The following is a 23,333-nucleotide window of genomic DNA, read 5'->3' as shown; positions in this document are numbered from 1 at the left end:
TGCATTGCACACAGCTCCTATAGCAGATTATCGTGATATGCTAATTTACTTTGTAACGCAGTCAGTTTAGAAATAATATTGCTCCCCAAAAGGCACATGAAATATTTTGTACAGTAAAACCTCGTTAATTCGACCCCCGTTAATTCGGAAATTCGGTTAATTCGGACGCGCCGTCTGGTCCCGTCAAACATGTACATAACCTTATGGCACAAAACTCCCATTAATTCGGACGTATTTGGTCGCACTTCGGTTAATTCGGACAATTCGCGGAGCTCAGAGGCACGTAAGGCATATGAGATCGGGTGGCTCTAGGGGATGTTCAAATAGCACCGCAAGCGATGGCATATCCGATTAGCGTGCGCCAATCCCAAAGGCCATGCTTGCATGTGCTGGAAGTGCCGAAAGACCGGAAATACGTCAAGGCCGCCATGTTTATTCTGCGGTGCGCGTTAAAGAAAAAAAAGGAAAAACATGGCGGCTGTGATGCGCTTGACACTACCTCTGCATCAGGTCTATGCTAGCAACCCGTACCAAGACATCGCCCGTACTTTTTTCTTTGTACGTATTGCCCTGTCCGCCATTTCCGACGTTGTCGTTTGCTTGTGCGCTTGTGCGGTGGGTGACTGCGGAGTTGTGTAGTTTTTTTTTTTCGTTGTCGTTTTTATCGTGCTTATCGCTTTACGTCAGGTGCGTGCACGAGGACGGCGGAACTTTTTTGTGTGTGTTAGATTTTGTTCGTGGTTTTCTTTTTTTTCGTTTATACTTTGTTTTTTCTTGACATCGTGCGTGTACCCGTCGCTTCGTTGCCGCGCCGCGGGAGCCGCGCCACCATGTGCTCTCGTGCCCCACCGAAGCGGTCGAAGTATGAGGCGAAGGATTTGACAGCGAAGGTAGAAATCTTGAAAGCTGTGAAGGCCGGGGTGCCTCGGCAGGTAATAATGAATAAATTCAACGTGAAGAGAAGCACGCTCAGCACGTACGTGAAGAATGAAGCGCAGATTCTTCAGGCGTACGACAGCGACAGGTTCGCTGACAACAGGAAGAGACTGAGAACGGCAGCGCACCCGAAACTCGAAGAAGCGTTGTTAAGATGGATTGCCGATTCGCGCGCCGCACAGCTGCCTTTGAGTGGCCCCCTTATCTGTGCGCAGGCCGAAAAGTACGCGCTGAAGCTCAGCATCGAAGACTTTAAAGCATCGGAAGGCTGGATTGACCGTTTTAAGAAAAGACACGGTCTGGTCTTCCGAAACGTGTGCGGCGAGAAAGGGGCTGTGAATGAAGGCGTTGTCGAAGATTGGAGGGCCGGATTACCCGCGCGCCTAGCTGATTATGATCCCTGTGACATTTTCAACGCAGATGAGATGGCCCTCTTCTACAAAGCCCTGCCGGATAAAACCATCACGTTTAAGGGGGACCCTTGCGTTGGCGGTAAACGAAGCAAGGACAGAATAACTGTTTTGCTGGCTGCCAACATGACTGGCACGGAGCGGCTACCGCTGTTGATAATCGGCAAAGCAGAAAAGCCAAGATGCTTCAAAAGCATTAAGAAGCTTCCCGTGGACTATCGCTCCAATCGAAAGGCGTGGATGACTTCAGAGATATTCCAGGCCTGGCTGCGGGAACTGGACCGCCGCTTTTCTGCAAAATAGCGCAAAGCGCTAATGGTTATAGATAACTGCAGTGCGCACAACAATGTGTCGGGGCTGACAAACATACAGCTGCTCTTTCTACCTCCTAACGCAACGGCTTCTCTGCAGCCTCTGGATCAGGGAATTATCCAGCATGTAAAAAGCCGATACAGAAAACAAGTGCTTGAGCGTATGTTGCTCTGTATGGAGGCAAAAAAAAAAATACGACGTGACTCTGCTCAGTGCAGTGCACATGTTGGCGCATGTGTGGAGCAACACGCCGCCCGCAGTAATTGCGAACTGCTTCCGACACAGCGGCTTTGTCCGTGACGATGATCCTTTGGAAGCCGGGGATGCGGATGTTAACGAAAACGCCGAAGAAGATGACAGTCGCTTCGACAGACTCCTGCCTCGGGACGTCCCGTTGGATGAATACATCCAAATCGACCGTGACGTTGCCGTTGCCGGTCGCCTCAGCGACGATGAAATACTTAATGTACTCGGCGACGAAGACCCCGACTCTGATTGTGAAACTGCACCCCTCATGGATGCGTGTGAAGTGCCGCGCCGCACTGCTAAAGAAGCCGATGACGCCCTTAAAGTTTTGGAGGACATCTGTGTCGTTTCCCCCGACAGTATGCGCGGACTGCACCACCTACATGAACTCCGGAAAATTGTGCTTTCCGCGCAAATTTCTCGCGCGCAACAAACAACAATAACGAGTTATTTCACGAAGTAAAGGTATGTTGATATTTTAGGCATTTTTTGAATCATTATTGTCGAAACCTCGTTAATTCGACATTCGGTTAATTCGGACATTTTCTCCGGTCCCGTGAAATCCGAATTAACGGGGTTTTACTGTATTTTGAAAACTACACATCATACTAGAAAAATAATTGTATATTTGAAATTAGCACACAAATATACATAAACTCAGGAAGTTTCATCAAAATCGATCAAGAAATAAAAAACTTTTTTTTCAAGTGCCATGTCCCCCCTTAACAACGATCTCAGCAACGTACAACTGCACAGGTGAGGGTGGCGACATCCATAGAAAGCTGAACATTGTGCACGATTCCGTTGCCACCAACAGCCGCAGGCTTGAAAGAACTAAGCACACATAGCACACTTGCATGACTACTGTGACGAGCATAAAGAAACAATGCGACAAAACTGCAGGAATGAGCCCACGCCCATGCGACAGCGGCAACCAAAGCTGATCTTGGTGGCCTTATCTTTACTAAAAGCGTTGCATCATAGCAGCTAAGTTTAATATAGCAAATACAGATCTCAGGGTCTATGCTTTTGCTGGTAGGAATCGAAAACACATCATGGGTGATGCGGCCAATTCCATAGTCAAGCCAGGCCTAGCTGCATGAATAGTCAACATGGCCACTCTCTATGGCCATTTATTAGTGGAATTCATAATGCACTGGATTCTATGGGAGCTATGATGGGACTGGCCGAAAACAAGCTATCAGCCAGGAAAACATAGCAACCCTGAACATAACAGGTGCTATGTAGTGGGGTTCCAGTGTATTGTGCACTGTCAAAGAGGTTGAACTCTGGTTTGAAAAGATTTTATATCCCCTCTGAGTTCACATTAACTCTTTCAGTACGGCGCCATAGGCCATCGGACGTGGATGTACGACGACTTAAAATCTCTCGCGAAACGTAAACCCCGCGCCTTAAGAACAACAAACGCCATCTGACATACTAATTGACAACTGGTCTTTGGGTTTCAGTTTCACTTGTTTACATTTTGCATCCCCCCCTCCTGCTGCCAGCGAAACTCGAAGTTAAGGTGGTTTTTAGTTGCATCCCGGGAGGCGCGCCCCTCAAAAGTTGACTGCTGTTGCAAGCACTTCCGTTGCTTCTGCTGCTCATTTTTTCGACCCTAGCAGTGGGGATGACTCGGGTAACGATGTGACATCATCTGATTTGGGTTTTGAGAAAGACCCGCGAGCTCAGATGCTTTTAACTTCAACAAGCATTCGCATGTCAGTTTCATTTTCGCCTTTGCACTGTATATAAAAACAAATCGTACTCCATACTTGACGACTGTAGTTTTATTTTTGTGTTTAGGGCCGCCTCAACAACATACAGATAGTATACTTCACCAAATGCAGTGTATTTTGTGAAGTTTTCGTCCACAAGACAACCTAGTGCCCACGTTGAAGCAATGCTCCAGATCTATGTACGTCAGTGGCTGGATTTTTTTTTTCTATTTTTTACAACTGAAGTTACCAAGACTGTGTGTGACAACTTTAGCGAATGCTCCTGGATGAATATTGTCACATGGTTGTGACACTGACGAAGGCAGCAGTCGGCAGGTTAAAGACGAAACTTCTTATTTGGACGGGCGAACCTGTACCCGGTAAACGTCAAGTCAAACTACAAGCGATACACACTGCACACTGATAGCGGCAAACAGAGTGTCGGCCGTCGATAATCTGATCTGCGGTAAGGCATGTCGCCATTTATACATGCGGCATCAAACGTTCGAGCCTTATTGCTGATGGTACGCTAAGTGCTTGCGGGCTCCCGGTAAGTGACGGAAATAGCGGGCCGCAAACACTAACGCTAACTTAGCGTACGCTAATCTAAAGCTGCCTACTCTCAGCGGGATTTTGCGGTTGCCACTGATCTGTACAGAGTCCATACCGATAACATCGCTTACGCATCGTCTGTTTCACGTGCGAGTAAAAGCGCGCTGAGCTAGGGACGAACGCGGTTGAAGCAGAGATGAAACGACCCGGCCGTCACCGTCACGCGAAGGGCACATGCGATAACATCGCTCCACGTGCGAGGCCTGTCGTCGCTTGCTTACCAGTTATTTCGTCGGGCAAGGGACCATAAGGGGTGCCGTTGAGACGGGGACGGTCGCGAGCGCTGGCGAACGCGCTATCTCGACAGACATCGGTAACGGCAGGGCTGGGCAAAGATACTTTGAAATTGTATCGCGATACGATACAAGATACCTAGACAAGAAGTATTTGAGATACAGATACAAGATACTACAACACTGATTGTATCCGATACGATACATTCCAATTGTATCTTAAGATACTTCGATACATTCACAAATTTGTTATTATATATCCATATAATGTAGCACTGAAGGCCTTTACGCAACAATTGTCTCTCCAAAATTTATTAACTGCGAACAATTTTGTTTCATTTGAATGTAATCTGTTCGTATCTCAAAAGATTTGTACTTCTAGCTCAAGCTATGTCAGTTTGATTCCGAACAAGTGATGGCGCTTCTTTAGCTGCTTAACATAATAGATCTTTATGCACTTCGCTGATAGCGGTTTTTGCTTGTCGCTTTTGTAATTTATGGAGTCGCTGCTCTGCTTGCCGACCAGCTAGCGGGTTGCCATCTACTCACAAGAACGTCAGTAAGAAGCCTCTGCACGATGGTGGAAATACCGCTGTGGAGCTCTACCTTGTCCGTAAACGTATTACGGTTTCCACCAGCGGTGTATCAAGGGGGGGGCGGCCCACCAGGCCCATGACCCCCCCCCCCCCCATATTTTTGCCATGGCATAGAGACCACGAAATGGCACTCGATCACATCTGCCTGCCCGGTCCCCATTTCAAATCAAGGAGGTGCCCCCCCCCCCCCCCGAAAAACGTTTCTGGCTACGCCCCTGGTTTTTCGCCATAGCGGATCACCGGACACGTGCACGACCCCGAGAACAAGTGCAGCCCAGAAAGCTTTCAGACGTATTGTCCAGTTGTACAAAGCGCCGCAGGACGCCTCCGCTATTAACACTATTAGCACTGATAGCTCCGAATACTCACGAAAACAAACATATCTAAGTAAAATAGAAAAGTGGTTCCGTATGAAACACATCGAATAAGTGTAGAAACACGATACAGACGGCCACCCCAAGAACTAGTGATATATTTAGGAGCCCATAATATGAATAAGAATAATAGTTGCGTTTTGCGTCTCAAAACCACGATATGATTATCAGAGACGCTGTAATGGAGGGCTCCGGATATTTCGACCACCTGGGGTTCTAAAACCTCGATATAAGCGCACGGGCCTCAAGCATTTTCCCTCCATCGAAATGCGGTCGCGCGACCTGCGGGACAGCGGTCGAGCACCATAACGACTAAACCACCGCGGCGAGTAACCCCTAATAGCTATCACAATTAGGCATTTAGGGTAAGACCATAGAAAATTCAGTGCCTATGGAAAATAGCGTAAAACGGCTCTTTGGGACGCTCATGAGAAAAATGGAGCATTTAGTTTCTCGAGTCCTTTTGCTAACAACTTTAAGATGGCTATCATATTGAAAACTCAATTTCGCTAATTTACTTAGCAGTAAGCAAATTTGCTACTGTATACCCTAGGGACGCCAGGACAATCGTATCTTTGTTCTCAACATCGCCTTTACATGATAGTAAATTCAAGTGGAATATAAGTATGTAAACAGTAGCACAAATGACGCAGACAATTCAAAAGTAAGAATAAAGCAAATAGCTTACCTTGGCAGAACATTAAATACATATTACAGTAAGCAGACCAAAAAAGAAACGATATAGAGACATAGATAATGTATGGAATGAAAAGAAGGACAGCTAAGAAAAAACTTGTGCTTATGATTTTAAACACATGATTATGATTTTTTGTGCTTGTGACTTTTTTATAATTTTGTGCTTGTGATTTCAATTATGATCTTAGAACTCTGAATAAAAGAAGAGACGTATGCCATGATAACTTTGGTTAGGTCGATGCCTTTTCTGTTGGATCCGGCATCGGTACCGGTGCACGGTGCTATAGCTATTAGAATCTTATTTGCATCTAAGTCAATCTCATTGCATGTAAGCGAAACTTACATCCGCAAAATCCTTCAAATCGCCGATGTGTGAAAGCCAGGATATGCAAGAGAAACTTTGACAACGACACTACAGCGGCATCAGAATGTGTGCGAAAAACGCCGCACGCATTGGAGCAAGCGGCACAGGAACGGCCAAGTGCCTAGCACTGATAGAACTTAAAAAAAAAAAGCCAGGAAAGAAAATGTCGGCTAGGCATAGACGTTCGCGCGCTTCTCTCTCGAGTTGATGCGAGCGCCACCACGTGAATCTGCTTCGCCAATGCTCGGAGCTCTTCGTCTATCTTCGCTGGAAAACTCTGACGTAAAGATGAAATAATGTGTCACTGCCTTTAGTTATATTCTGGTGACAGTAGCAGCAGTACCAGCTTGAGAAGCGGAGATCAGCCAATGTTTATTGTTTCGTCCGGTGCTGGTGCGATTGCAGTATCTTGTATCTTAAGATACACGATACATTCTTCAATGTATCGGAAATACAGATACTGATACACGTCTTGCGAGACGTATCGCGATACAGATACAGTAGAACCCCGCTGTTACGTTCCTCACTGCTGCGTTTTCCCGGCTGTTACGTCGTTTTGCGCCGGTCCCGGCATAGCTCCCATAGGATACAATGTATTGGGAACCCCGCTGTTACGTCGTAACTGTCAGACCGTTCCCGTATGATACGTCGCGAAGTGCGCTCGGAGCCGACCGAGTGACTACCGAAGAGAGCTGCCATGGTGCATTTTCACGCAGCTTGGCCTGGTTTGACCGTAATATTAGCCGCATGAGAGGCGTAAGCAACAAGATCCTTCAATTGATGCACACAAAAGCGTGGCCTTCGAGATTCATATTGCAAAGATGGCGTCTATGACGTAGTTGCTCGCGAAAGCAAGGCCTTCGAGATTGGCATTTACTATTGACAAAAGCATAGCCTTTGAGATTTGTATTGCACAAACATGGCGTCTATGACGTAATTGCTTGCGAAAGCAATTCGAGATTGGCATTCACGTCTGCCATCGCGTTGGCGTAGACTCATCATCATCGTTTTTTGTCGGAGGACAGGAGGAGTTCGAGCTGGTTGGAGCTCGCATGGTCGTGCGCGCGGTTCGCGGTCGGACTCGCCGCGCTGGTCGCGATTGCGTGTGCTTAGTTCTTTCATGCCTACAGCTGCTGGTGTTAAAAAAATCACATACGTTGATTACATTTCTGTGGATGAGGCCGTCCCCAGCTGCGCGTTGCTATCCATCGACTAGATCGCGGCTGAGCGCGCCAATTTTCGTGCTGCTCGTAAGCACTGAAATAAAATTCTGTACCACTAAATATTCTGGCGTTTTTCCTGTTTTTCGGCTCTTACGTTTCCCGTCTCTTACGTTTATTTCCTACGGTCCCTTCAAAAACGTATCAGCGGGGTTCTACTGTACAAGATACCCAACGAGTATCTAAGATAGTATCTAAGATACATGTATCTTCGATACTGCCCAGCACTGGGTAACGGCTACCCTTTTAAGTGCTGGACTGCGGCGCAAGGTGCACAGCTACTTCATGCGCAATGAAACTGAGTTGAACCTTTCTACCATCGCTAAAAAGAAGAAGAATCCTCTCTACTACGTGGCGAGACAACTTTGCTCATGTGGCCAGACAAAGCACTGGACGTGCGGGGCGAAACTGAATTTCCGGGAGATTTCTCTATGACCCGTACAACCGGGAGAAACGTTCAAAATCCGTGTGTCTCCCGGGTAATCCGGGAGACTCGGCATGTATGCATATGGGCACGGTTTGCACAAGACAGTGATTATACGTGTAATGGACCCATTACATCAAAATAGCAAAAGAAGCACGCGTGCCATTGTCCCCCTCTGAAAAAGCATCGTGCTGATGCTTGTGACACAACATAGAAGGGGGAAAAACAAGTGCACGCACAAATAAACTACAATCAAACTGTTTATTTGGATGCTGAAAATTTGGACATGCCTGTTTATTTGGACACCTTCACGACACCGCCACTCGTCACACTAAAGTAATGCAAACTCATGACAGAAAATTTGGACGCCCCACAGTGCGCCGTTCGATTTTGCGGACTCCGGCTGGTTGATAGGGTGCAATGCCGAACTCCATGATATGCAGTCAACAATGTTTACAATACGATTGCTGGTCTCGAAGGCTATGTTTGTTGGCTACATGTAATGGTTGCCTTTTGGCTTTAGCCAGTCAAGTATCCATTGAATGTCTACCACAGCCAAACCACAGGCCAAGCTGATCCAGAGTGTTAATGCGGGCTTGTTGGTACATGCTGAACTACGGGTAAACAGAACGGGACAATGAAGAAGGGACAGCACTTGGTCCTGTCCCTTCTTTCTTTGTCCCGCTGTAGCGCTGTTTACCCATAGTTCACAGGCCAATCCAAACCATGCATGGAGTCAGCTCGGTGTGGCGGGCACATGGGCGAGCGTTGAGGGTTTGCATTGAGTGCACTGTCAGTTGTTTCCGTGGCTAGGCCTGATCTGCGTCTCGCTCTGTGCGTCTTACTCTCTTTGTTGCTCGGCGTCCGAGGCCGTATCTGCTGAAATGGCTCCGACGCCACCTGTTCCATCAGCATTGTCGGGACTACAGAAGAAACGTGGCAACATGACACTGTGAAAACTAGAAGCAGCGCAAAAAAAACACGACGACAAAAAAAGGAACACACACAACAGGACTAGCGCTGTACTGCCAACAGTACAGCACTAGTCCTGCCTTGTGTGTTTTGTGTGACAAGGCGTTTTTGGTGGCATAGCTATAAGTGGTGAACTTTCAATAAACATTCAGTTGGCAGTACAGAGTCCTGTTGTGTGTGTTCTTTTTTTTTGTCGTCGTTTTTTTCGCGCTGCTTCTAGTTTTCGCATCATGAACCGACTCGCCCAAACCTACAAGTTGTTGCTAACAAGACACTGACGACGCCGAAAAAAAGCAGCGATTATTCTCCAGGTGGAAGGCGGCGAACCTAAATCCGAAGTTGCTCGGGAGTTTTTGCTTAGTTGGACGCCAATGAGATCGTACGTCAGGCCCTCGAACCAGCTCAGGTGGGCAGTGACTCCGATGATGATGCACCGGCCACACCACAGTCATCAAATGCGGATTTAGCGGGGCTGTAACAGTGATGGCCAAGCACTGGCTGAAATACAGGCTGACTTGATCATACATAAACGTGCGTGTGTGCAAATGCGCACTGAGAAGTTTTTCCGGCCACTGGGCAAATAAAGGTGCTTTTTTTTCTGGCGAGTCCTTTCTTTTCGGACTCTCGATTATTCAGACTTTTCGGCGGTTCCTGCAGAGTCCGAATAAATGGTTGGCGACTGTAGTTTCACTCCCCCTTGAGATTCATGTCACCGAGATTCTACAGTATGTCCAAAAACAGTATGGACCTTGCTTAGCCACTGTAGCTGCACAGACCAGCACACTTCGCCAGAACCTTGTCGATGAATGAAACCACAGAGGTGAGAATGGCGTCATCCACAGAACCGTAATCAGTGTATGCGATTACAGTGACACACCCTTTTTCTCTATGCCCCTGAATGAGCTGAATTTCCTTTGCCATTGTGTAGGAATGCAAGCCGACCTGGCACCATCAAAACAAAAACAACAAATGGCTTAAGTGCTTACACTATTTACTCGCATAACAATCACATAATGATAAGCATACTTAGGTTGTCTCTTAAAGCATAAAGTAGGCTTAGAATAGCGTAATACCTCACGCACAGCCGAGCGAATAGCCGAAGATGCTTATTGGGAGACGGTCCGGCATGAGTCATGAGTGTAAGAAAAATAGGTGTTGACACTCTCGGCACGAAGCGACGGAAAGTGCGTCCAGATAATGCTCGGCTATAGTACATGTGCCGGCTTCAGTTGCAAGGGGGACGCTGCGACGTGGGGCCTAGAGGAACTGAGCGTTTGAGGCAGAGGCACATTTTTTTTCTTTTCTTTTTTTTCTCCCTGGGGTAATGAAGTGGTGTTACCAAAATAGCTTTCAATGGCGTTTAGAGCTGTCGTCCGTGTTTTGTCATGCTCACGGTGCAAGATGTACACACTTAAGGTGAGGACACTTGTGAGACGCGATCGACGGGATAAAGTAACAACGCTGTGCACCCGTCGGTCCGATGGTGGCAGCGGATGCCACGGTGTATGAAAAATACTTTGTGGTGGATAGCTATCGGCGGGACGACGCAACATCAAAACAAAAAGGCATTGCAGTGTCAACCAGCACTTGGCAGAAAATGTGAATTTCCAAGACAGCAAATGCGGCTATGGCACGCTAGCAACTAGAGCTGGAAACGCATGCCGCGTTGTTCACAAACGAAAAATGCGATGTGCGGCAAACACCGCAGTTGCCTCCAATAACGTCAGTTGTTATAACATTGGTGCAGAAAGAATTTTCTTGCTTTAAGTGCATCGCCACGCCGATAAATACCTGCTGCCACTACCAGACCAATGGACGCACGCAATACACGCCGCAGCACTGAACAATCCGCCGCGACTTTGTGAAACGGGTGTGAGCCCTCATCCATGGCCTACAACATTGCGCGCCTGCCGGCACGCAATCTCGGAGGCATGCCTTGTTGTCTATAGTGCATGCACTGGCCACAGTTGCGTGAGGGGCGCTGCGACATGGGGGCCTTGAGGGACCGAAAGTGCCAAACAGAATCTGGACGCGCCGTGGAGCGGAGTGTCACCACCTAAATTATTTTTCTACACCGTGGTTACATCAGAAAATCTGCTGTACACAGGCCTGTTGTAATTACTTACTAAGTGATGCAATAACCTAAAAAGCCTCAATAGTAAAAACTCGTTATCTCCGGCTTTGTAACAGAGGAATCGTTGGCTCGGCCACCCAAGAGCGACGAAACGGTGCAGCTCGTTCAGAATTAATAAGACTAGGAGGAGATGCATAGGCAGTCTCACCTCTGTAGTGGGGCACTCCAGCAAGTACTCAGCCAAGCGATGAGGGTGTGCAAACAGCACCTGGTTTGCAAACCAGAGACGCACATTTCGGGAGTGCCGCAGGTGCACGCACAGCACTTCGTACCAATCCGAAGCTGAACCCCTGCAACCACATGAGACCATAAAAATGTTGTAATTATTGCAGCATCAAGAGCGTCAACATGAACTTGAAAAAGTACTTGTGCTAAAAAAAATGCCTACAGCCAGACTGGTGGCAGCTCAGACTTTGGCCATTATTGGGACCCTTGCTATGGTGGTGGTCTCAATGAGTTGCGCCAGTTGTACTATTATGAGGCAAGCCCCCACTACAGGTAGAGCACATAAAGTAGTTGTGGTGTCATACATTCACAAGCTGCATGCCTGGAAGAAAAAGTCTGGTGTGTTTCTCAATAAAGCAAAAATCCATGTTTGTTGATTGCATCCGCCATGCCTTTATAGAGAATTGCTTTAGCGGCAAATAATACATCAGGCAGTCAACTAGATGCTTCACTTCAGTGCACAAGCCAAACAACGGCCTTCTTGTCACTGACAGCCCCATGTGTGGACATCAGCCACAGTTCGAGGAAGCTGATGTGATCGTTAAGAATAACAAAGAGCTAGTAAGAGAGATAATTGAGACTAAGATGACAGACTGGGCACACATGCAATGTGTCAGCATGACATCTGGGAAAGAACTAGGGGTGTGCGAATATTCGAAATTGCAAATATTTTTCGAATAGTGTTTGCTATTTGATTCGATTCGCACTGGAATTTTACTATTCGAACTATTCGAACTTCCCAAAGACAATTGCAGTCAACGTCCGGTTGAAAGTGACCCCTTCAGATTTTTCAATATGCTTTGCCTCATTACACTCGTATTGCGGCAAAGCTGCCTTTCAAGCTCCGTTATGGTCGAACTTAGGCAAGAGACAGTCAACGTCCGATTGGAAGTGGTCCCTAGATTTTCAATATGCTTTACCTCATCACACCCCCGCATTGCTGCAAAGCTGCCTTTCAAGCTCCGCTACGGTCGTAAGTGTATCAACTCAAGAAAACGCTGGTTCCAACATGGAGATGAAAGATGTGGCAGAGGTGGGGGCTCAATTAATGCTGTTTTGGACCTGAAACGTGGACAGGAAGTCCGAAATATCGGATGCCGAAGCTTTTTAGCATCCAAAATTTCAGATGTTATATATTGATGCCTACGAGGCAGATTTGGAACTCCGGACTTGAAGGGCGCAAACCCTCGTCCGCCACATCAGTTGGGCTTCCACAGAAGTTGAAAGAGGAGGAGAGGCTGAGGAAATTGCATCTCTGCCTATCACGTGTAAAGTGTTGTCGGCAACACTTTTGTTGCACAAAATCATGTACATAAATACAATTCAGCCTCTACATTGCGCTTCAACCTAGCGAAAAGAAACACTTTCATGTTGCTATCTCATAAGAATATGCTTAGGAATCCTCTCCAACTTTTTTTTTCTGCAATTTCGCTTCGAAGTATTCGAAAAATATTCTAGAAATATTCGAGAAATATTAAAAAAATATTCGATTCAATTCTCACTCACACTTCAATATTCGAATTCGCTTCGCACCCAAAATGTTGCTATTCGCACAGCTCTAGAAAGAACTTCTTCGGGTCACTTTTAGATAGCTTTGTAGTAGGGGTGTGCGAATATTCGAAATTTCGAATATTTTTCTAATAGTGTTTGCTATTCGATTCGATTCGCACTGGAATTTTACTATTCGAACTATTCGAACTTTCCAAAGACAATTGCAGTCAACGTCCGGTTGAAAGTGACCCCTTCAGATTTTTCAATATGCTTTGCCTCATTACACTCTCGTATTGCGGCAAAGCTGCCTTTCAAGCTCCGTTACGGTCGAACTTAGCCAAGAGACAGTCAACGTCCGTTTGAAAGTGGTCCCTAGATTTTCAATATGCTTCACCTCATCACATCCCCGTATTGCGGCAAAGCTGCCTTTCAAACTCCGCTACGGTCGCAAATGTATTAACTCAAGAGAACGCTGGTTCCAACATGGAGGTGACAGATGTGGCAGAGTTGGAGGCTCAATTAATGCTGTTTTGGACCTGAAATTTGGGCAGGAAGTCGGAAAAATCGGACGCCGAAGCTTTTTAGCATCCAAAATTTCAGATGTTCTTATATATCGACGTCTACAAGGCAGATTTGGAACTCTGGACTTGAAGGGAGCACACCCTTGTCCGCCACATCAGTTGGGCTTCCACAGAAGTTGAAAGAGGAGGAGAGGCTGAGGAAATGGCATCTCTGCCTATCACATGTAAAGTGTTGTCGGCAACACTTTGGTTGCACCAAATACAATTCGGCCTCTACATTGCCTCATTCTTGATAAGAAAGACAACTATAAAATATGGCCTCACCAGCGCTTCATCAACCTAGCGAAAAGAAACACTTTCATGTTGCTATCTCACAAGAACATACTTAGGGATTCTCTGCAACTTTTTCTGTAACTTCACTTCGAATTATTCGAAAAATGTTTGAGAAATATTAGAAAATTATTCGATTCGATTCGCACTCAATCTTTATTATTCGAATTTGCTTCGCACCCAAAATTTTGCTATTCGCACAGCTCTACTTTGTAGTCATTGCTGTGACACATGCACACTCGCTGTAATTCATGCATGCATCTACAGTTAAACCTCAGTATAACAAAGTCGGTAAAATCAGCTTTTAACTAGGCCTGTGTGAATATTCTAGTGCTTTGAATATTCAAACAAATATTACAGTATTCGAATTCGCTCTGAAATAAATTTAAATTGTTCTAAATTTTGAAGCATTCGAAATGATCGATAGGCATATATTAGACCTAAAGTCACTGTAACGGGAAAAGTACCACATTCCTTTTCTCTTCGCCGCCGCACGCTCTTGGCGGCTTCGCCACACAAATGATCCAGCTCGCTCGCCTCGCTAGTGTCTCCTGGCCGCCGACGCACGGTGCTTTGGAGGGCGATTGTTTTTATAGCCTGAGAAAAGCGTGCAGGATCCTTGCGACACCCGGTATCGATTTTAAGCTTAATCGCAAGCCTGTGCAGCATCACATGTAAATCATGCCGAACATGAAATGCAAATCATGATTTTCAAGTTACCACCTGTCATTTACATTTGTCATACAGAAATGTCTCCTCGTAGCAACTTCACTATATATCCATTTATTTAAAATGCCGCGAGAGCCCCGAGACCATGTCGTGTAAATAATGTTGTAGATGATATGCGTGTCATGATTTGCACGTCATATAAGGGACAAGGACAGCTCCACAGTGCGTGTCTCTTATATCGAGGTTCAACTATGTCTGTACCACTTCAAGTACAGACATTTTGTCAAGTTAACGATCGTATTGTCTTGCACTATTACTCTGTTCTTATGTACCAACAAGCACAAGCTGCTCTCATGAATTTCAACAGTAAAAATATCAATAGACACATCCTGCACCTGATTAGCAAGCATACTGAAGTGAAAAAAAAAATAAAGAGGAGCGGAGTAGCGCAGCTACTTGCCACGACAGCAGAGACAAAGCACAAAGCACAGAAAAATTTTACTGTAGTAAAAAAGTTTACTGTAGTATGGCATATATATTTATGAAGTTTTGGCATAGTCAAATTCCAAGACAAGGAATTTTTTGCATGTTTCATCAATTTCACTGTTGTGATAATTGGCTGGAGCCACTGAAATAAATCAACATTTTATATCTACTACGACGACGCTGCATATGGCTGGGTTCTGGTGGATCGTGCCTACGGACAAAAGACGCTTAGAACAACAAATTTCAGCGAACCTATTAACTTGATTAATCTGGCGTTCTTGCAACGAAAAAAATGGACATGGCGTAAAAGTAAGATGTATGATTTCGCCGACATGGCAGAATGATGTGAGCAATTTTGCCTCAAAGACAAGAACACTTGCAAAGCAAACGAATGTAGTGCCCTTTTTGTACTTTAGAAACAGCCGGATTTTTTATATACTACAGAATTTCGTTTTAAGACCACCATAGGCCACCTTTGATGAGATAATGCGAGTCATACGCGAGAGGAGCGCAGATCTCTGAGTGTATGTCTCTTTACTCGCTCAATATAGTTGATAATGATAGCATATAAATTCACTACACCAGACCCACCATAGTCACTGCTTCTCTGACTTCCACCTTTCACAGTAGTGCAGGGGTTCTGAATTTTTTGGTTGGTTACAAATATGAAGGCTGAACTGCTGTGCCACGCTTGTATTGTTAACTTGTGTGGTCGAAGTCAACAGGACTTACTGTACCTGAGTGTCTTCTTGGTGTGGAAAGCAGTCTGGAAGAGGAACTTGGAAGCCAACTGTACACTCACCAGGGCCAGCTCTTCCGCCTCAGGCGTCTGCGAGAAGCACACCAAATCTTTTATTTCCTTCTTATTACAGAAACTTCAAAGCTTACTTTTATCTTGTTTAATTACATAAGGAAATACAGTATAATAACATCACATGGTTGTGAGGACAAAGAACTCAGCATTCAAAATGGTAAAAATTTAATTCCTCACTTGGTGAATCTGTGCCCAGCAAAACAACTCAAACCATGACGATAGCAATAAGCATCAGTCAGAAAGAATCGTAACAAGTTGACCTTTTATACACAAGTCCCGGTACATCCCAGCTGGCAGTTGCATGCGATCCAGAATGTACTCCGCTGTTCATGTCATGCATGTTATATGGTTATAACAACTGAAAAAAATTAGAGAATGTTCCAATACATTAACTTGTTCCCCACAGCGCCCATACAGAATCGATAACCTGTTATCAATGGTTTGAATTGCCGCTTTCGAGACCTTCCACGCCACTCATGGACACACTGTGCCAACCAATGGCAAGGAGAACAACTATACTTTTCTTTTCTAAGTATAGCTTTTTTTTCCAATGCGACCTTTGTTTTTTAATGTGCCAATCGAATAGTGACAGAAGCGAATAGAATTGAATATGGTATACTTTTTGAATAAGTCATGAATCTGAAACAGCCATTCTTAGAACGAATCTATACAAATTGATGTTCACTTCCTCGTATTCATATGTTCAGTATTTATTTATTTATTATACTCAGAGGTTTCAAAACAGGACATTACATGAGAAGTAATCCCAGAAAGAAAGGTCGGTTAGGACAATGTCAGATAGAAGTGTATTCCATATTTTTGTCTCTCTTTTTTTAAGTATACTGCAGGCACTTCACGGCCCGTGCGAGTGGGTACATGAATACATGAAAATATATACATTGCCGAAAATTCATGTTGAAAATTTAGGTTTTGCCCGTACTCATATACAGCTGTGCTGTAAAAGAAGGTCGATACGTAATATAATGGGCGCATGCTATAGGTACACAGCATTTGTAGGCGTATGGCAGGAGGAACGCACTGGAATAGTGATTTGTTTTCCTTCTTTGGTCAGTGAATGAAGGCAAGTAAAAATAATTAAAAATTGGAGCCCTTTCACAGCACGAATTCAGCGAGGGAAGCAACTGGAAGGAGTAAGTATAGGCGTATCTACAAAATTGTTCAGAAAGCGCAATGCTTTTTGTTAAAAAAGACCCCAAGCGAGGTAGCATGCCTTATACATGAGCTCTCGCCTTTTATGCCTCTAATATGCCCTACAGGAATGACGGTTATTGTGCTTTTGCGCCAATTTTTGCCTTACTTCATTGCAGTTGAAATTTTGAAATATTCGTAAAATATTATGGCTTACAAATGACATTAAGTAGGATGGAATACTGGGCGAGTTGGTGCACATTCATCGTGGCTAAAAGCGCGACGAACACAGGCAAAGACAAAATGTGGACACGGCACAGCACTGTGATGTGAATAACTGTCAGTACAAATGATACAATATTAATGAGAACTAACAGACAATAATGCCAAGGAAAGTATAGGAGATGTTATGTGTAATATAATTGGAATATAAATGTGAAGAAAGTAAAGTGGACGCTGGCAGGGACCGAACCTGGTTCGGTCCCTGCAGGTTCGGTCCCTGCCGGCGGCAAGTTATCTTTTTGTCCACTTTACTTTCTTCACATTTATATTCCAATTATATTACACATAACATCTCCTATACTTTCCTTGGCATTATTGTCTGTTAGTTCTCATTAATATTGTAACAAAGAAAAACGAGCCCTTAAAGGGCCCATAAACAGGCTGCGACTTTTTTTTTACACCCGCCAAACAAGCTCGCTAATCCGTACAGTAGACTGCGGCGATCCCGTTTTCCGAATATTACAGCGCCGCGCGCCGCGCAGACCCTTCATTTCGAAAAACAATTCCCGCGCTTCTTTCCTACGCCTGACCAATCCTCCTCGTACGCGCAGTGACGTCAACTCGGCGATCGCCGAGTTGACGTAGCACCGAGCTCGTCGATTGGTCTAAACCAGGTCTCAACAAACAATTGTCAAGTTAACGTCAGTTCCTGTTCCCACCCACCGCTACGAAACTGCGCCTTGTTTTTTGGCCCTGCCGTGATGCGGTTTCGGCCACGCAGTTGTCGCGCGTATATTCCTCGCACTGCATAGCACCTGCACGCACTTCGGCGAAGCGTTGTTCAGTTGCCGGCTGCAAATCGAGGGGGGGAGGGGAATCTCCGGTAGCTCGGACGGGTCGCGCTTGCTCGCGCGGCAAGCGGGGTTCTCCAGGCTTTTCTCTCGCGCCCCTTCGACGTCTCGGAAAGCAAGCACGCATTCCTGCTGCATTGTGAACTGTCACAAAGGTTTAAAAATAGTGAAGAGCCGAAAACTGCCCATCAAGTTACGGAGCACGTGCGACAATATAAACAATAAACAACCAGGAGCCGCAGCAAGCGGAAGTGCATTGCGACTGATCGAGCTCGCCCATGACGTCAATTGTTGACGTCGTGTCACGTTGCCGAAGTGGGCGGAGTCACGACGACGGGCTACGCCTTTTCCTCCATGTGGCGGAGAAGGGTGGTGAGGCCGCGCGAAAATTTGAAACCAGCTGAAACGGATGTTCTAACCCCTGTAACTTCCTTATTATAGCACGTACTCGCAAAATTCTCGCGGCAGCATGTTCACATAGCAAAAGTGCGCATATTTCTTTTCATTACAATTTTTGGACATCGGGGTTGTTTACTGGCCCTTTAAAAGCCATCTTCTTTCCTTCAGTACAAATAACGGTTATTCGATTCGATGATAGAATCGAAAAAGGCACTGTTCCATTTGAATATCGAAATTTTCTAATACTCGCACACACCCCGTAAATATGTCACTGCAAATAATGTACCTGTTGCATTCTGTTTCACGAATTCGAATGAAAATGACAAGGAGTGTTTTTCTGGCTTTCTTGCTGGTTTTTGATTTGATAGGGTTTTCAGCAGCTGGCGTAATACATATTCAGGTGAGGTTGGCATATGCATTCTAAAAAGACAGGGCATGCAAACACGGACACAAGAAAGAAGTCAGGACACCACAAATGCCGGAATATGATTGGAATATGATTGAGCATTACGGTAGCCTGAGATGATTTGCGCATATACAGGCGAAAAATTAAAGCCGGTTACAACGGGAAACGGAATGAAGGTAAGCGCGCTGTGCAGTGTTTGCCTTATCTTTAACTTATTTCTATTCATGCCCTGTCTTACGTGCTGTTTCTTGTTTATAATGCCGAGATACAACTACAACGCACATTTCACTCAAGCCAAGTGAAATGAGCGCGACTACCACATCGAGTTAACTCATGTGGTTAGTCGCTTGTCGGCCCCTTTCAATCAGCAGCGCAGTAGAAGACGGCGCGCCGAGACCAATCCCAACGCGACCGCAGCGCCCCCGCCTGGTTGGCGATTGCGGCAAGCCGTCCCGCGCCACTGGAAGGCCGCGGTCTTTGCCAACTGAAGTAATCTAAAAACGTTGGTTGGACTTCAACACTCAACTACTCAAAGTAATTGACAAATGTGGTATTGGTGAATGCGATCAGTAAAATAACTATATTTGCTGGCAAAATGCAAATAAGCCCAAAAAATGCGATGAGCGACTAGAAAATTCTACAAGTGACTTGGCGAAAAGAGAAGCCCAAATCCACTTATTATGAGCGGAACTGGCAACTCTGGTATGAAATGAAGAAACAATTCTTTTCTTTTACAGTGCTCAACATGATTCATAAAACAAAGTGTTTCTGCACCATATGTGTAGCAGAATGTTAAATCCAGCCTTAAGCATTAAAAAAATTGCATCATTTTATAGTAAATTAGAAATAATGTAATAACTAGGTTTTGATGCTCTACTTTCTCTGTTTTCCTCAGTGAACTTCGTGGTGCCACTTCATAATTCTGAAACCAAATCAACTTGCCAAATTGTCAGTTCTACCATTTGTTCAAACTGTTTTGAATATGCAAATAAATAAAAATATCTGGAGATGAGCAAGAGAGTATAAAAAGGTGTAAACCAAACAGGTTGAATGAAGAATAAGAAGATATGCTCTACGCGGATGGTATTTAGGTTCAATTAAAGAGCATCAAGAAATGACGCAGGTTTACTGTCGCAATAGGCCCCACTCACCAGCCTGTCCTGGTCGGGTGCCAGTGTGACAAAAGGCGCATTGCAGCTGACCAGCTTCTTGGTGAACTGGAAGTACTCGGGGCTGAACTGGTTGCGAGTGTGCAGGAACTTGATGTTCTGTCGCCACACGCTGCACTCAATGGCTGCTGGCATCCGGGGCAAAGCCGCCACTGCAAGGAGACATACCACTTAAGAAGAACATTCAAGAGTAGGCTGGTAAAAGGCATCAAAGGCATAAATACTCGAGGCACATAAAATTCTTGGTGTCCCCAGAATAAGTAATGGTTGGTTGGATGACATATGATTTCAGGATCATGTGTGAGGCAGGCACAATAAGGTGTCCATTCAGTTCTGGGCGAAACAATGAGTAAATGTAGGTGAACCGGCTTGATAATTTCTTGTGCTGGTGGCACTATGCATTTGCAGGTGGTGCCAATAACGCTGCCGCTACAGGGCTCCTCCCCTTATGGGCTGTGAAGATCTGCAGCAGGAAAGTGGGTACAACACTGTGGATAGCTCACACATAAACTGCGAAAGATGTGGCGCTTATGTCTGTTACAAGGTAATCCACAGTGCACGTAGACTCGCCTCTCTCCAGTGTGCCCAGTAAGCGCAGAATGGGACTGCACTTGAGCAATCAAGGAGAGGGCATTTGTAATGTCGGGCTGGTGGCCCAAGTGTGTCGGAGAGGGCACAATAGGTTCAGAGGAACATTGCAGGCACCAAAATCCCAGCTTGATGTTGACTCACTCTAGAACGTTCAACATAACATAACTTTTGTTCAAATGGGTTTATAACATCGATTTTTGTTTTCTTGCCCAGAGTGCTCATTCCAGATTACTGTGATACGCTGATTTACTATGTAACCCTCTCAGTTGAGGAAAAATCTTGCTTACAGAAAGGCACATGGCATGTTTGATCTTTTAAAGGACCCCTGACACCAAAATTGAAACCTCGAGATCTTTGTGTTGTTTGACTTTCCTGTATACGGGGGCACATCTGACCGATTATTAGTGACGAACGTTGCCTTTAAGATATCTTAATTTGGTTTTAAAGTAAGCGTGAGTGCTCACTTGAGTTGGCTGCACCTTGCGACATCCTGGTATGACGTAGATAGAGGCCCCGTGTGACGTTCCACGAGTAAAGCAAGTATTGTGGACGTCAGAGAAGGTTTGCAGGGCGCACGTGCACAATACGACGACTGGCACCCGGCGAGGCCTATTGTTCCTCACCCCTCTGGCTCTGTTGTCGGGCTGCTCTCAAGGTAGTTTTCGTGAGGGGACACGCGCTTAACAGGTTTAACCCATACCGAGGCACCCACATACTTTCAATCTCTACTGCGCGCGGGGCCCCGATTTGAAAACCGCGCTGTCAACGTCACCACAGCTTGAGTGCACGTGGTCTTTGACGCTTCCCCGCATGGGGCGCCAGTTTCTTGTGGTTTTTAGGCGGGCGTTTTGAAGTGATGCTAAAATGGTCACAATTAACTACGCTAGAATTAGATGTACGATACGCTAGAGCATTTACGATTTAATTTAGAGATTACCAGACACAAAGCTACAAATTACAGCAAAAAAGTCACCAACAAAAATTTCGCTGTCAGGGGTCCTTTAAAAAAGCTACATATCATACAAGAAAAACAATTGCATATTGGAAATCAGCACAAAAATATAAATAAGCTGTGCAAGATTCATCAAAATTGACCCAGAATTGAAGAAAAAAGGTTTTAAAGCACAGTACTGCCCTTTAATAGCGACAAAGTACACTGCCACACTTGTGCCAAGAACTATCCACAATTCCCTGCAGAACAAGCATGTGGTGCCACTTCCGTGTGGACTGCCTCACAAAGGGCAAGCTGCGCGGTATGGGAATGATAGGTACCTGAGTACACTGATGCAGCGAAAGCAAAAACAGGCTGCAACATAGCAGTACACAGCAATGAATGGGTGTAAATCAAATTCTGAATGTTCGTGCATTTTCAAAATTTATCAGGTGCAACGAAATTTGGAAATTTACAAGGCATTCGCTGCACTGTACCATGTGTCACACAGGCACTCTTGAAAGTTTAATTTTCAAGCACTCTTGAACACTATTAAAACTCAAGTTTCGTTGCCAGGTGCTGTTTGAGACCGTTATTCATGTTACCGGGCAACATTGACTGTTCAGAACTATATGGGGTTCAGCCTCGTCCTCTAGTTAAACCAACTCTTGGAAAGAACCACTAGCAGCAGTGAAGTGGGACACGCTGGCGAGCATTCGCCACCGCAGACACATGGCGCGAGCGGTTGGCGAATGCGAGACCATGGAGAGCCTTCAGCAGAAAGGAGAGTGATGTGCACGCGGCTTAGGAGAAGTGGGGATATTCCACACTGCATTTGAGAAATATTAGCAACTTGAGCACCTTTCAAGATCTGGGAAATATAGCATGCCCACTAGTGTCTCGCCCATTTTAATGTTTAACTGTTTTTAATGACGTGCATTTAGACACTTTTACTACCCCCGCTGCCTCCGTGTCCCGCAGATATAAAGGTATGTTGCAATGTTACCCAGTGCAATTTCAAATAAATTTGGGCTATGTATACACCTACAGACCCTAAAACCAGACTAGAACCAGAAAAGCCGGGTTAGGTGGCTTTTTGTAGAGATGCAAGAGAATAAAAGAGCTTTTTTTAATTCAAAAACTGGGTTTTAAAGTATGAATTCATAACAAACTTTTTCTTTGGATGGTTTGTTGTGAGCAGCGATCCCCCCTCATTTGCTTGCAGAGTGGCTTCCGTTCCTTCTGCCTTGGCAAATTAGCAAAGATGCTCGGTAAGGCATATATGGTTTCAGTTTTTTCCTCCCAGTGTCTTGCAGTATTATTTATTCGGGCTTGTCAAAAGCATTGTGGTTCTCTAGGGAAAACGTCACGCACAATGCTCAACGAAGAAGCCTTGATCGATCTCACACACAGCAGTGCGGCAAAACACAGCAAGGTGTGGCAAAAAACTAATCCCAAATGGCCATTTCCCTGTGAGCATTTAGCGTTGAAGACACCCCGGTGACAAAAGCAAAGGCAGCTGTAATGGGTTCCGAGCTATTTAATGTTATTGATATGGGGTGTGACTCTGCATTGCCTACTACGCACAAATCTGTAGCATAAAGAATGCCGAAGCAATAACAGCGTTGCTGAGGTAATGCTCATGCATATGCACGAACAAAAGCACGCCGGCCTGCTTGAAGGCTGCTTGAAGTTATAATCATTACAAAATCACTTACTTCCAGGGGCGTAGCCAGAAATTTTTTTTCCTGGGGGGGGGGGGGGGGGGGGGGGGGGGTTCAGTCATACTTTGTGTATGTTCGTGCGTGTGTATATACGCAAGCAAAACT

The 23,333-nt window shown here is 45.4% G+C and overlaps 1 protein-coding gene across 1 annotated transcript in view; it reads right to left on the bottom strand.

The window, feature by feature from the left end:
• The window catches only part of LOC119377185 (probable ubiquitin carboxyl-terminal hydrolase FAF-X), a gene marked incomplete at both ends in the record, with an annotated part of 38,548 nt that extends 18,414 nt beyond the window's left edge, over window positions 1-20,134 (bottom strand). Inside the window, 3 exons of the mRNA XM_037646766.1 lie at window positions 11,399-11,540; window positions 15,710-15,801; window positions 19,965-20,134. Of these exons, the coding sequence (XP_037502694.1) occupies window positions 11,399-11,540; window positions 15,710-15,801; window positions 19,965-20,134 (404 nt within the window). The remainder of the gene's footprint in view (window positions 1-11,398; window positions 11,541-15,709; window positions 15,802-19,964) is intronic.
• Between the last annotated feature and the right edge of the window lie 3,199 nt (window positions 20,135-23,333).

The sequence above is a fragment of the Rhipicephalus sanguineus genome, unplaced genomic scaffold (genome assembly GCF_013339695.2).
Source record: "Rhipicephalus sanguineus isolate Rsan-2018 unplaced genomic scaffold, BIME_Rsan_1.4 Seq3848, whole genome shotgun sequence".
NCBI classification, from domain to species: Eukaryota; Metazoa; Arthropoda; class Arachnida; order Ixodida; family Ixodidae; genus Rhipicephalus; species Rhipicephalus sanguineus.
Note: the sequence above shows the minus strand (reverse complement) of the source record. Positions and strands in the feature narration are given on the sequence as shown.